The 16,079-nt window shown below is 35.3% G+C and overlaps 1 protein-coding gene across 4 annotated transcripts in view; it reads left to right on the forward strand.

Annotated features, from left to right (window-relative positions):
- The window catches only part of MYO6 (myosin VI), a 113,091-nt gene that overhangs the window by 41,631 nt on the left and 55,381 nt on the right, over window positions 1-16,079 (forward strand). For all 4 annotated transcript variants that reach the window (XM_071548637.1, XM_071548638.1, XM_071548640.1 and 1 more), the window contains exons 4-9: window positions 904-977; window positions 2,999-3,128; window positions 4,103-4,208; window positions 6,087-6,142; window positions 8,294-8,391; window positions 10,154-10,318. In XM_071548637.1, the coding sequence (XP_071404738.1) occupies window positions 904-977; window positions 2,999-3,128; window positions 4,103-4,208; window positions 6,087-6,142; window positions 8,294-8,391; window positions 10,154-10,318 (629 nt within the window). The remainder of the gene's footprint in view (window positions 1-903; window positions 978-2,998; window positions 3,129-4,102; window positions 4,209-6,086; window positions 6,143-8,293; window positions 8,392-10,153; window positions 10,319-16,079) is intronic.

Consider the following 16,079-nt stretch of genomic DNA (forward strand, 5'->3'; position numbering starts at 1 on the left):
TCAATTTTAAGCAGCAAGGTAAAAAGAATTGCAGATATTTGAAAATGGAGGCTGTGTAAGGAGTAGTGCTCTCAGTTGGTTCAGGGATAATGTTTTTGACAGTGTTACAATGGGAACTGGAATTACCTGTGTAATTAAGACTACTGACACTTTCCAGTGAAAACAGGGACCAGCTTTGCCCACTTGCTGCCTAGAGCCACCACCTTGTAACAGTTCAGCAGTTAGTTCAGGTGTTTTCCATTAAAGAACAACGGAGAAAATAAAGATGGGGTTTGGTGTGTTAGCATTTTTACCCCCCTTACAGTTTCTCTGAGGAGGCCGAGTACTAACAAAATTAAGAATTGAAGGAGGGAAGGTTGGTTTGGTGCCTGATGTTGCAATGATGGGTGCTGCAGCCTGCAAACGGTGTTTCCAGAGATGTTTATATTCATCAATTAAAAAATCAGCAGACCCAGCTTTTATTCTGAACGTCAGCTGGGTGGTATTACCCTGGGGACACTGTGGCTGGGATTGGAGAGGGGAGCTGGAAGGAAGGAAACAGTCATTGTTAGGGATTTTGGTGGGCACCGGTTTCTGTTCTTGGGGGCTGACATGGAGTGAGGTGCACAGTGTTTGCTGACAGGCTGGTGAAAGGAGCTTACATGGAGCTGAGCCTGTGCTGAGGCTCCTGCAGTCTGACTCTTTGTTCCACAGCTTTCTGTATGGTAAAGAGCAGGTCTGTGGTTTTTAAAGTGTATATTGAGTCAGAAGTTTTGCCTCAAGACATGTAAGGAAATGATAGGATTAAACTGTAACCAAAGAGAGGGCAAGTAAAATTCTCCTTAATCCTAAGATTTTGGTTTTCATCTGTACATGAGGGTAGTCCCAAGCTCTTAACGTTATGTGATTGTCTCTTACTTGCAGGTTCTCTGATGTATTTAAATGAGGCCACTCTCCTTCACAATATTAAAGTTCGGTACAGTAAGGACAGAATTTATGTAAGTATTATGTGTCATGACAACCAGTCTAATACTGATGTCATTTCAAAAATTCAGCATTTCAAATTCTTTTTTTCCCCCCTGTAACAGAACTGCTAACATGGGAAGCTTGAAGTTGTAGGCCTTTTTTTTCTTACATTATACTTTGTTTGAGATCAGAATCACATTAATCACATGAATGCTAGGTGATTTTTACCAGGCAGAGCAATAGATTTTTCTCTACATAACTGTTCGTGTGCAGCCATAGCACAAAGCTCTATTCCTACAGGTAACTTACTTCACTGTTAACAAAGATGGTTTTCTTTCTTCATTATTTTTGAACGAAGCAAACAGGTGCTGTCTTTGACACCTCCTAGCTCAGGTGTCCATCTTAATCTTTTATATTGCTATCAAATTGCCTAATTGTACTTAATGAATTCTGACTAAATTACATTTTGTCCTTGCCATCTGCCCGGACATTGACAGCTGTGAAACAGAAGATAAGAGTTTTCTTTCTTTTTTTTTTTCCCTAATAGAAGCCTGGCTAGGAGTAATACAAAACAGTTCTACATATTTTTTAAGTGTCTGTGTTAAAATAATCAACTTTTCTTTAGCATACTGTTGTAAAACAGTACTGTTCTTAAACCCTTTTATATAAATATGAAAAGAAAGTATAGCTGTTTTCTTCTGTTGCAGTTAATTTACATAGCTATAAATTTTTTATGGCCCATGGTCAAGCACTAGTTTTAAAATAAATAAATAAAGATGGCCATTTGAATGCTGTTCTGTAAAAATAATCCTTAGAAAAACCTAACGAAACAATAAATCTCCAAGGAATTAAAATTCTGAATCTGAACTGATTATGAGGTAGGATAGTATTTTGGTTCATAAAGCCTTCCTTCGTTGTAAACAAGTACTAGTAATATGTTGCCCAGAGTGGGTGTATTTTCTGGAGGGGAAAAATTAAAAAAAAAAAAAAAAGTTGACTTCATGTTTTTCCAGTTTGTATTTTGACATCCTGGTAAACAGTTTTCTGCCTTTTGTTCAATCTTGGTTCACAGCAGTTATGTTGTTACTAAAAGGAAAATTAATATTAGTACTTGCAGTTCTTGAAGAAGTTTTCGTGTCATGAAAAAAGTGCTGAAAATAGAAACATGTAAGAAATGTCATATATTGTGTGTGATCCAGCCTTCTGTCAACATATCACGAGTGTCCAAATTTCAGTTGTCTAGTGACATTATCAGTAACCACAAAGCAATTAAGTTATTCAGGCTAAAGTTTTATCTTGATTTCATTAGATATTTTCCTGAAAATCTGTTTTTTATTTTGATTCTGACCTCTCTTCTTCTCTGTATATAATTTGGCCATTATAACCAAACTATGAAAGGTTTTTTTCAGAAACATTAATAACCCCCAACTTATCTTTAGTCTTCCTTATCCTATGGAAAAGTAAAAAGCAGCCTTCATTTGAGATTCTTCTCAAATTTCACCTCTGTTCGCAAATGAGAGAACATTTGCATTCTGTATTTCTCTCTGTGGAAGCAGCTACAGCTAATTTTCTCTCAGCTGAATGCTGTTATTGCCTAGCTTGAGTGTGTTCCCAGGCAGGATCCTCTCAGTCCTTCCTGCTGAGTTGCTTCCATTAGATATTGAAAAGTTACCCTCCTCTTTGGAGGACAGTGCGTTATGCTATCCATGAGCTTAGATTATTAGCTTTTGAGGAGGAGGTTTTGGCGTCCTATCATTGATCCAATAATGCAGACTATAGGAAATAACTGAAAAGGAAATTGAAAGAAAGGTCTGACTCAGAACATACTCCACAGCTCAATGGTTAGGAAATTTTCCCAAGAGAATTTCATAGACGCCCTGAGAAGATAATAAAAGGAACTCTAAAAGTATGTCCTGACTTGTATCTGCATTGGCTGGAGAGAATCGTAAATGCAATTATTATATTTAGTCTAAAGTCTTCAATATTAATATAGAATTGCTGTTAACCTCTTGCTTGAATACTGGCTAATAGTTTCGTGTTGTTTTCTTCACAGACCTATGTAGCCAACATTCTTATTGCAGTGAATCCATACTTTGATATTCCTAAGTTGTATTCTTCAGACACCATTAAAAAGTACCAGGGTAGATCACTCGGAACGTTGCCACCTCATGTTTTTGCCATTGGTATGTATCGAGCCTGTATTTGTCTGTTAAAAAGCCAACTTTGAATGTGTCACAGTTACCTATGAATTTCCACCTGTAACAGCAATTCATTTGTTTTGAACAATTATAAAATAAAACAACTAAATGCTAAAATTCCAAATCTCATCTTTGATACGCAGTTTGAAGAACTTGGAAATGAGCAAACGTGACAACCCTGTTATGATTATTTTACACCTCCAGGGTTTTAAGTGTAAGCAGTTTAAATATAACTCATGACCATTTAAAAAAAACCTAATAAAGAAATTCAGATATTACAAATGAAAAATGGCATAATAATGATTGGCATTGTCTTTCAGTGTAGTGATTTTCTTTGCCTTTTATTATGTTGCGAGAACACATACACTGTTTCTTCTTACATGCTTGAGTTTCACACAAAAAGTACATTGAAATGTTATTTATGGGATAAATCCGATTTCAATCACTTTTTGAAATAAAAAATTGGAAACTCTAATCAAGATATGACTTGTTAAAAGCCTTCTCATTGTTCTTCATTTTGTTTTGTAGCCAAAAGTATAAATAGCTGGGGTTTTAGTACCTGTTGCATAGCAAGAAACTGATGTTTCTTCCAAGTTTGCAACAGTAACATCTGAGATAAGCAAAGTACAACTGAAAGTTTCCCTTTGAAAAGCATCTTAAAGCAACATTGGTTACTATTTTGAAAATACATTTAGTGAAAGAGATTTAGTTCTAGGTGGTTGGGGTTTTTTTGTTTTGTCCTTGATATAGTTCTTACATGTCAGTGTTGGAAGATGAGCAAGTATAGTATAAATTAAAGAGAAACAGACTTTAATAAATTATAATGCATTTAATTGTAATGATTCACTTTTTATTCCTAAAAATATTACATTTTAATTTTTGCATTGTAGCTTAACTTTACCCTTGCAATTCTGTTGAATATTAGGATTTCTAACATTGAACATATTCTTCTTTTTAAGCTGATAAAGCATTCCGTGACATGAAAGTGCTCAAGATGAGTCAGTCTATCATAGTCTCTGGAGAATCAGGAGCTGGCAAGACGGAAAACACTAAATTTGTTCTGAGGTTTGTGCATTTGGACCAAAATTATCATATGAATCTGTTGTGTTGATGCATTTCATTGACATGCAATACAGACAGAGCAAACTATGAAGTACTCTGTAGGTTTAAGACACAATTCAGTAAGATATGTATTAGCTTTTACATGCACTTTACTACAAGAAATTAATTGAATTAAATGCTGACATGATAATACGTGGAAACAGCTACATCCTCACAGAAACATTAACTCAGTTGTAGTGACATCATGTCGTTATTATGGTTTATGATGCCGTTGTTTTAGTGTTGCACATCTGGTGATATGGTACATAAAGAACATAACTAGACGTTTTAACTGCATCTTCTAAGACACTGTTGCTTTTACCATAAATGTGCATTTATCTGTTTTCCCTTTTTTAGGTTTGTGGGTTTTTTTTTCAGTTGGCTTGACTATCCGGCATTTTTAACTTTAATATACTCTTCCCTAGTTTACTGAATAAGACTGAATAATGGGATTTATTTCTTTATTGATGTTCATGTATAAGCAATACTAAATCAAGCATATTAAACTACGTGGAAGCCATATTGCTGATATATATCAGCCTTGCTTCCATTTCTTTGTGTTATACTTAAATGGGTTTATTTCCCTCTGGAACACTGTAATGCTTATGAAAGACACCTATATCGTCATAGGTGGCCTGATTATGCAGGGAAACACAGTGTGGGCAGTGTGAATTTGCTCCCTACCCCCACCTTGTCCTCGTTTTCCTCTATAAATATTTAATTCCCTTTTCAATGGCATCATGTGTTTTCTAGTATTTCTGTACAGTAGAGTTATTATCTTCCACATCCCATGAAAAATTTGCACAACTGTCTGTTCTTCATACTGTTCTTCTCTGCCCCTGTGCAACCTCCCATAGATAGATACCCATAAGAATTACTGCAAGGTGTTGGTATCAATTTTTACAGGGGACATGCTGGCTCTGGTCCTGCTAAGAGTGAAAAAAAAGATAGCAGGCACTGGGAGAATATCTCCTGAGGAATGCTCTCAAAGGGAGTTGTTCTTCCGCTTCTCAGCAAAGGAAGTTCTGATTATACAACAGGCAAAAATATCATTGCTGTTGCTTCTCCCTCAGCGCCTGCCCCCATAGAGTCCACATACAAAACATTTGAGTTTTAAAAGCTGAAAGATTTTATTCTTGCATGATCAGAAAGTACTAATAAATTGCACAGCTCTGTTAGTGTTTCTGAAGTTTTTTTGGAAGGCTCTGTTTTCAATAACTGCTCTTAACTTGTCACAGATTGACTTGTGAGTTTCCAGAAAGCATGCCCTGTGCACAGGGGTAAAAAAAAAAAAAAAAGCTGGACCTTTAGAGCAATACATTATGAATTGATTTTAAAATTTCTTTCTTCAATTGCTAAATTGAATCTTGCCTTAATTATGCGCCTTCACTTTCCTATCCTCACTTATCTCCATATGGAGTTTTATTCACACTGATAGTTATGAATACAGAAACTATGCATAGAAACAGTGTTAAATTTGCGAAATAGACATGAAACCTTATGTGTCTACTAAGATTTACTAATAAATACAGGTAGTACAGTAACAGTTTGATTCTATTTGTATAAAACTGTACTTTCTGTATATATGCATAAAAGAAATTTCTAATAGGTCTGGGAGTATTGAAAAAATCTGAAGTGTGCAAGAATATTTTTGTTTTAAGAGAGAAGAAAAGTTGAATTGCATTTATTTTGAAATATATAGGTACTTGGAACTTAAAAGCAGTATGCTTTTCTTTATAGTAAATAGCTAGTAAGTATGGTGCACAGTCATGCTTAGCAGTGTTTAATTGATGTAATCTGAAATGAGATGAATGATATAAATGTTTTTATCTTGCTTTACAGGTATTTAACAGAATCCTATGGTAGTGGCCAGGATATTGATGATAGAATTGTAGAAGGTACTGAATTTTCTTTCAAATTAAAGGTTCCAACATTTGTATTTTTTCGGAGATACAAGTCAACAGCAGCAATTGAATAAAAGCTAGAATAGAAATAATATCAAACTTCCTAGGGCGTAATTTATGGGTAGTTGACCTCCTAGATTCTGAGAAAATACTTTTTTATTTGTGTTTCTCTTTATTTTTGTTTATTATGGTATCATACAGTCCTTGATCTAGAAAATGAGTGTGTGTTTGAATTGAACTTTTCACATAATGTACCCAAGGCTGGATTTTAAACTGCATAAAATCTGCAAGTATGAGATTGTTTTCATGACTCTGTCACTATGAGGAAAGTACAATTCCCCCTTGTCACCATAAAGTTCTCAAAGTCAGATAAAGCAGGGAAGTTCTTTTAAATTATGGTTCTGGGTCATTTTTCTGTTACAACTTTTTTGTGAAAAATCACATAATTCAGATTAGCACTTTGGTTTTATCTGTCTGTAATAGGCTCCCAAACCAGGTCAAAGGAGTCTGTGTTGATCATCCAGATGAGCCCCTTTAATATTGCATGTACTTCCTAATGGAACAGGAAACAGCTTTTTCAGAAAAGACAAACATCTCAAAACAAACAACCAGTTTAGTAATGCCTCATATGATAGTTTTACTCTTCTATAGCATACAGTAAATTTATTTTGGAATTTCATGTCTCTTTCTTTAAAAATTTGTTTACTTTTCTTTTGCTTTAAGTTTTTCTGTTTTCCAATTTGAACAGCTTATTCAAGAGAAGTACTACAGGCTTTAATCTCTTGTTGCTGTAGGTTTGCTTAAAGCAGTTCCTTAGTGAAATCCACTGTGTGTTGAAAGAACTGAGAAAGTGGCCAAGAGTTGGATAATGCCTGACGCAAATTAATTGGTACTTGTAGGTATTCCTGAAAGAGTTTGGGTTTTTTTAGTCTAGAACAGCATCTGGTGCACGAATTCTGAAGTTCTTTAGGCACAATTTTAATGACCACGCTTACGGCATATGTATTACTAGAGAAACTTTAACCTAGCTGAAAGACCTCTTGCAATTTATTTTTATTCATAACCTTTTCTTTAAAATACAGTATTACATAAAATGGCTGAATAGTTATCAAAGATCTCTTAAGAAGTCAGGTTTACATTTTCATAAGCTTTAAGTTAAAAAAAAAAAAAAGAAAATCTACCCAAAACAAAAAAAGTTAATTTGTATGTCCTAGTACATTTAATGCATTATCATCCATACTTTATCCAAGCATTGATGTTATTCCTTCATTCTTGAATTTTTGGAGGAGCAGATATATAGATGGTTTTCAGTAGTAGTTTTGAATTTGAGTTTTTACTCACTTAGTTTCCAAGGTGTATTTTTAGCTAGAAGCCTTAAAATATCTTCTAGATATTTTTAATGGCTTATTGTTAGTGTGATTCAGTCAACTGCTTTTCTTTGATCTTCAAAGCTAGTAAAATGCAGTCTTTCAGAGGTCTTGTGTTTCATAACTACTAAGCATTTTCAAACAGCTTAAACTGTGCATGCTTGTGTATATATATATTTATGTGCAATGAATTGCTTGCTGCCACTCTTTCTGTATGGGCTTTCATGTGCTTGAAAACAGCAGCCAGTAAAAAATAAAATCACTCAATCACTTAATTGACCTAATTTGAAAGGGCAGTTTTAAGTAGTTTTTGAAATCAACACACTCTTCTAATGTTTTTCTTAATTCCCTAATCAATCTAATTCATTGCGTGCATGACATTTAAGTGGCATTTTTGTCTGTAGGATAAATGGATAGTTTAGATTGTATAAGTAATAACTAACTGGCAAGTGTCAAACTGTGTTGTCGCATATAGTTTATATCTGAGTTATTTACCTACTTACTGCAGAAGAACATCACTGAATAATTTTTGGCATTTGTCTCTGAATTTCTTACAGTATCGATTTGAATACTTTGCAGTGTTACGTGATATTTAAGTACTTAATTTTATAATCTACCACAATATATCCAGTACAATCTGCAAAATTGATTATTCATAATAGGTAATATTTTTCCTTTATTAAGTTCACTGCATAATTAGAATATGTTGGCTCTCTCTTGATTTTTGGTAGTCCATTGATCAAATTTTAACACTCCAAAAATTAATTGTTTTAAACAGCAAATCCCCTGTTAGAAGCCTTTGGAAATGCAAAGACTGTTCGCAACAACAACAGCAGTCGTTTTGGGAAATTTGTTGAAATTCACTTCAATGAAAAGGTACTGGGATTTTGTTATAGATAACCAGGGATGATTTTTTGTCATAAAATGGAAACACTAGGCTAGCAAAGTGCTGAATAGACTTATTAGTCTTTCAGCAAATAGATAATGTCCTACTTTATAGGTTTGATTTGTATTCTGTCACCTTGAAAGGAAAACCAGAGCCACACGGTACTATGTCATTACTGAAAAGCAGTGGTTCAAGTCAGTAGGAAAATTACTTCCACCCACAAAAGATTAAAAAATGGTCTCTTCATTGTAAAAGGCATATATAAATAATGGCTCACTTGCTGTTGGGTATTCTTGCATTCCCTTAGTACACAAGTAAGTGTGAGTTGCATGTTGCACATAGAGTATTTTAACTTTAAAAGAAAAAATGATTTTTTTTAATATATTTGTATGAAATTTTGAGCCTCATATATATGTGACAGAAGTGAAGGAATTGGTTTTTTGACAGAAATGCTACTCACTGTGTAACTTCAGAAAAATTCTCTTTGGGTATGGCTTTGTTTGAGTAGAGTATGTATACACACATTGCAACAATTAAGGATGATTCTATGGCTGTCCAGTATATATCCAAGTTGAAGACTTTTATTGGTGTTCTATGTAGAGATTCTGTACATGTGTCTTCACCTTTCTGACTGAGGACAGAGGAACTGCAAGAATTTGTCCTTTTCCTGCAGAATTTAAGCTTATCATCTGGTCTTGAACTTGCAGTCTGTTTCTGAGTTTTCAACACTTGGTTTTGTAACTAAAACTTCAGCTTTTTGGTTAATAGTTTAGATAGTAAATAACTAAATTCCTTTCTGAGTAGAAGGACTTTATCTGTTGGTCCAGTTCATGTTAATAAGCTTCTGAAAAGGATCCAGATTTCTACTAGAAATGATGCATTCATCATCTGTCAACTTATCTGTCAACACTTGCATGGTATTTCAGATTAATTGCTTCAGCTGAAGCAAATAGCACTCAGTGTCTTTAGAAATTGCTTAAAAGATTGTTTCAGCTTTCCACTGCAAGATCAGTATGTTTACTTGAGTCCCTTTTTTATAAGACATCATACTTGACCTTGTGGTCACCTTATTAAGTCTGATTTCTTAAAGCAATATGAATACAGACCTGAATAAGTGAATGACCGCATAACCACAGTGAAATTTATGAGTCAGTTAGTCCTCCTTATTTGCTGTAATGGCCATTAATTCAGGAATTTCCTGGCTATTAAGATTTCTCTCGGCATAGGGAATTTTACCATAGGCCACATTAAAAATGACTTTCATAGTCTATGTTCCATTTCAGAAAAGAAATGTGTGTTGAGAAATAGTGTTCTCTCATAATTAGTTTGCCTAAGATGTTGCCCAAATATGTATTCTATAATTTTAACCCTTCCTTCTCTTATGCAAGAGTCTCAGTGAAATACAACTAGAGAAGGTTGTAATAGCACTGCCATCCAAAAAGTGTAAGGATGGCTGTAGCAATGTTCTTTGCAGCAACTGCTGGAATTCTGCTAAGGATTTCTGCTTTTGGGGTTGAAGCAGACCCTTATTTTAAGAGTGTATGTGTACACGATCCATGAGCTGGGCAGAGAAGCTACAGTAAAGGCAATGGTTTCTTTTCTAATCTTAGTATATATGAGGGTAGATATATTTTAATCTTTGGAGCAGTGTCCATTGAGTGAGCTGTGATCAGACAAATGTAAATTGAAAACCTGAATTTCAAATAATCAAAAAAATATTCAGATAATCATAAAAATATTTCTTCCTCCTAGAACTCGGTGGTTGGTGGATTTGTGTCACACTACCTTCTGGAGAAATCTCGGATCTGTGTGCAAGGCAAAGAAGAGAGGAATTATCATATCTTTTACAGGCTTTGTGCTGGTGCTCCAGAAGATATTAGGGAAAAACTGTATCTAAGCTCTCCTGACAACTTTAGGGTGAGTATCAGAATTGATGTTTGTAAAGCTTCTTATATATTCATACATGGTTTTTTCATATAGATCATACTAAAATCTCTATTATCTGACATATTCATTGCTATTACAAAAATCAGAATCTTTTTTTTGTTACATTTATTTGATCTTGAAATAAAGCTGCTTAGCATTTTTCCTTACAGAAGAATTTCTATGCTTTTTCTCTGTGTCTTAAAATTGAGGAAACTTTGCTTTTCCAGAATGTGTTCAGTTGCATGCCTAGCTGCTAGTAAGGTTGTTATGGACTCTTCTAGAGGTGTAAAGTGTGAATTTCTTTTTTGTGCTCTAACTGTTGTGTGGGTAATCTATATTTGAAGTCCTGAAAACTGCATTTATTTCTTCCTATTCCAACCATTCATTTAGGACGATGATGGTGTTGTCCCACAGTTCTCTCTCTTAAATGTTTTTTTCATCATGCTTGTCACCAAGGATCAGGCCACAGTGAAAAGTGGTTGTGTTTCTCTGTTACAATCTGTATGCTTTCAAAGCACTTGTATTTTCTACACTGTTCCACCTAGTTCCTCTCATACTTACATTCTAGACTTCATTTGTACTCCCTATGCCTCTCCTCTCATCATCATACTCTGTCCTTTTTCGTCACTTCAGTCTTTCTACAACCTGTCAATGGTCCAGTCACTCAAACAATGATGAAGCGAATAGAATGCAAATAAAATCAGTGCGTACTCATAGAATTGATTGGGTTGGAAAAGACCTCCAAGATCATCAAGTCCAACCCTTGGTCCAACTCCAGTCCATTTACCAGATCATGGCACTCAGTGCCACGTCCAATCTCAGTTTAAAAACCTCCAGGGATGGTGAATCCACCACCTCTCTGGGCAGGCCATTCCAATGCCTGATTACTCTCTCTGGAAAGTAATTTTTTGTGATCTCCAACTTAAGTTTCCCCTGGCAGAGCTTGAGCCCGTGCCCCCTTGTCCTATAGTTGACTGCCTGGGAGAAGAGACCAACCCCTACCTGGCTGGAACTTCCCTTCAGGTAGTTCTAGACAGTGATGAGGTCACCTCTGAGCCTCCTCTTCTCCAGGCTAAACACCCCCAGCTCCCTCAGCCTCTCCCCATAGAACTTGTGCTCCAGTCCCTTCACCAGCCTTGTTGCTCTTCTCTGGACCTGCTCCAGCACCTCAATATCTTTCCTGAACTGAGAGGCCCAGAACTGAACATAGTACTCAAGGTGTGGCCTCACCAATGCCACGCATAATGTAACACTCTGAAGTGTACCAAAATGAAAGTGAACTTAAGCAGCCAAGGAATGACTTGGATCATTGTGCATACTTCTTTAAAAATGTTAGGTTAATGTTCAGTGGCTGGGAGTAGAATTCTAGGAGTTGCTAGAAAAGGAAGGGAGAATGAAAGAGTGATATATGCTCCAGTGTACATCCATATTTCTATATAACATACACAGTTTTGTCATCCCAACTTGGAAAAGAACAGTAAAATCCTTGACTGAAGCAGAGATGGTGGTTGGATGGTGGTTGGGCCTTTTAATTCAATCCAGTCTGCCTGTTACTTCTGATTAGTTTACTGTCTTCCCTTCTTCTCTCCTTGCTTTATTTTTAGGGTTTTTCCCTTTTCTCAGATTATATGATTTCTTCCAGTTAACCCTCATCCTGTGTTACATTTCTAGTAGCAAACACACAAGCAGATTGGCTTTCTGTCCTACTGTTAAATTCTTGCATTCTTTTCCTCCCATTTTTTTCACTTCTTTGTTAGTATTATTTTAACTGCTGCAGTTTAACTTTTAACTTTTTCCTCCAGCTTTCCTTCTTTCTTCTCCCCTTCTCTATGTTCAGATTTAACTTGTTTTTAGTCATGACAAACGCCATGATGTTTCCTTTTGCTTTCTTTCCCTTCTTGTCTTGTTTTCTGTTTGCCTGAGCAACTCCAACACCATTTCCCGTATTTGAAAATTTTAATTTCTCAGTGTGTTACATCTCATTGCACTTTTTCTTTTCTTGAGAAAAGAATGTTATTGAACACTTACCCAACCAGTGCAGCTTTACTGATACAGCTGTTTTTCATCATTTCCCTGATTATGCCTTCTGTTTGTTTCAAAGCAAGCTTCTGCCATCCCTTTTAGGGTCCTTCTAAGCCTATTCGCATCTTATGTTTTCATCACCAATTTTGCTAGTAAGGTGCAAACTCTTCAGTCACTCATTCCTGCTATTTAATTATATTTAAATATATAATTAGGTTATTGTTTAGGGTTTTTTCCCCCTTTTGACAATCACACTTGAACTCATCTACTTGAAATATCTACATGTATGACCATACACTTTGTTGACCTGTATTGAAAGAAAAATATTGGTAAATCAAATCGTACTGCTAAATACTGGTCAGTTGTTTGCTTGTGTTCTGTCATTTGTCTCCATCTCTCAGTCTCTTGCCTTATGCTTGGCTTGGAACGTCACGAAGCACAATTTTGTGTATTTCTAAAATACACAGACCAAATCCCTTGGGTTTGGTAGGGCTTTGTAACACAACAATGTGGAAATACAAGGACATAAGCTAAGTGACTGTCATCTTTTTGACGACTTTGATCTTAAACGAGATGATGAACACTGCTAACAAAGAATTACATTATTGAGTTGATTGTTTTCTTTGTTGGTGTATCTTCCTGCTTGGATTTCTAAATATAACTTGGACTGTGCTTATCTTTTCTCTAAGAGATCTTCTGTACTCGGTTTCATCAGAATTCCGCAGAGGGATGGAAGCTTTAAGTATACAAAGCTCCTCCTACTTTTGTGCAAAGTGCAGGTTCCATAGGCAAGACCTCAATTTGTGCACTCACTGTGGGGAAGGTGGGTGTAACTGGCGACCAAACAGGTTGCTGCTGCCACACTGTACGTTTGTACTGTGATATCAAGGTGATCTTGCTCTGTAAAAGCCATGGCAGTATTTTTGGAGAGGTTTCCTTACTTTCTCAAAGTGTTCCTAGGGGCCTTCATAGGCCTTGCATTATTTGTTTAAATATTTAGTATGCATTTTCTTAGGTTTAATCTGTTTGCACTCAGTTGTGTGATGAAAGTTTGGTCTGCTTCCATTCTCCAAAAGGAAGTTTTTCTTTTGAAACACACGAAGAACACAATACTTAAAAACACCCAACACCATTTATTTTTTTATAAAATGGAGCTAATTTTCAAAATTTTCTCCTTTACTGTGCAATTACTCTGTGCAGTATTCTCTTGTATGTTTTAAAACTAAAATCTTGAACAAATCTTCCAATACTTATTTTTATTGTGCAGCCACTTTTCCATTAAAACTTATTTCTTAAAGTTAATAGATTTTTATTTCTGGAACTGAATATGCTCCCTATGCACTCTCAGGAGCTTTTTTAAATCAAAAATTCTGCTCATGAGAGCACCCAGGGTTGTAGATGTCAAGGTCAGAATTAGAACCTTCTTAAATTGAGGCTGCTGCAGTACAGCACTGAATAGCCTGAGTTCTTTTACAGAATACACTTACTTGCATGTTTCATTTATGCCTTTTACAGTCACACCAGCCTTATCACACTGCAGCAATGTTTTTTACTTCTACTAAGATGGCAGCTGGCACTTTAATTGCCATTAAGAATATTTATCGCTTTACGTTATTTATAAGTTAGTATTTGAATCCTGAGTTCCTTGCATGTTCCTTTCCTTGCAGGGCCCATTCTGCATGTTAGAGTAAAAAAAAAATTGAACTTTTTTTGTCCCCCTTGAAGTAGATTTTCTTTAATTAAAAAAATCCTTATGATAATTTTTGTCTTTGTATGTATATAAATGAATATAAATATACTTAGAGTTTATTAGTTGCATTGCACTGAATTTTCATCAAGTGTCACTTCATAGGAGACTTTTAGGAGAACAAAACTATAAAAGGTTAATTTGCTTCCTAAATTTGTATTTCTTTTGTCAAGATGATTTTTTTGTGTTCTTTATTCTCATTTGCTGATTCAGGTTTTCATCATAAAATAGTTTTGAATACATATGCTTGTGTCACCTTTTTTTTACCAGGTTTTTTCAACTGCTTGTGTGTCTGGTTCAGAATTCATAGAAATGCCATCTTTTAAGCTTCTCATAATAGATGGTGATACTATACTAAGCAGGGTTTGATGATTCATCAGTGTTTTCATATTAATGCAAGAAAAACATTCATTAAAAAAGTCATACTCTAAAACTGGTTCTTGAGAAAAACTCATCCATAAAGTCACAGTTTTGCATTGGCTCTATGGTACTACTAGTCCTGTGCCTTTCAGTGTATAAAGTCCAAATTAGGGCCACCTTGATTCCTAGGACTCAAGCCTGGTTTCTCTTAAGTACAGTGAGTGCCTGTGTTTTAAATTCCCCTGCAAAAGTTTTCAGAAATTCAAAGTCGTGGCATAACCTTGTGATGAGTCTCGCAGGTCGAGCTGCCTTGGACTGCACCCTTGGCTATGGTAGTAAAGCTGCACAGTAAATCTGTACCTGGAGTGTAGTTCAATTGAAGCTGAACATTTTCCAGATCTAAATTTTAGGAAGAGAGGTCAGATTGCCTCATATTGGGGTTACTGAAGTTATAATAGGATGCTGTACTTCATTAAAAAAGCCCCAAACAAACCAAACCCCAAGTACATTTAGATGTTCTATATGATAACCTGAAGCAGCAGTGTATTTGTGTGCTTTCAAAAATATGATTTCTCTCTAATTTAGTATGTAAATTTACTTGACGTTTTAGCTTTTAAATGAAAGGCATTGTCTCCTACGTGATTATTGAATACTATACTGGTTCACATTCTCAGCCAGTCAGATAAGTTTCCACACTCTCGTCTTGAAAAGTGTGACCTTTTTCAATTCCCATCCACAGTTCCTGGGATCATATTACTAATACTGTAATCCAGGGATATATTGTGTTTAAAATATGCTGTGCTTTGCATTTTCATTGGCTGATAAAGAAAACTTTTCATTACTTTATTAAACAGAAAGCTAACTTTGAACAGTGTTCACTTTGTTTTAATATTAAATTTGTCACCAGGTTTTCTTCTGCTGTTATAAATGCTTTGAAGAATATTTTGGGGTTTTATAATTTTGCATATAAATTCTAATCAAAGTGCAGAATTGTCTGTGTCCAGCTAGTTGAAAACATCTTCTGTGTTCAAAGAGAAAGAATCAGTTCACTTCCTTTAGACAAAGGGCTTTGTCCAAGCTTTTGGACAGAGTTCTTACATTCAGCTGAAGAAATCAGACTGAAGAAGGTGGTCATCCCATTTTGCAGAAAGAGGCAGTCATTATCTAACCTAAATTCAGTCTGATTTACTGAATGGTAAATCTGAATTTACATCATGAGATGTGTATCAGAAGCTAGGTTTTGAATAAGGCTTCTGCTTGTAACATGTTACAAGCTTTTATTATTATTTGGGCTTTTTAATACACTGTCTCTCTTATTACCTATATAAATATTTCACTGGTGAGGAAAAACGGTACTTTGGTATTACACATAGGCCAGAAAATTAATCCTTTTGGTTCCTAGTTTTGGTTGTCTTTTCTGTAATCCCAGACTTCATTAATAGGTTTGATAGAATCAAACATTAAGAAAATACTGTGTGGTTTACCTAAATGAATATCCCCCACTGTGTCAAAAAGTATCTTACTTGTCAAAATTGAGAAGCTTTCAGTAGAAGTTTGTTACTGTTGCAGTGCTTTAATTTTTGTAGGTGTAAATAAATACATTTTTAAGGAATGTGTTCTGGA

Source organism: Pithys albifrons, chromosome 2, assembly GCF_047495875.1.
Source record: "Pithys albifrons albifrons isolate INPA30051 chromosome 2, PitAlb_v1, whole genome shotgun sequence".
NCBI classification, from domain to species: Eukaryota; Metazoa; Chordata; class Aves; order Passeriformes; family Thamnophilidae; genus Pithys; species Pithys albifrons.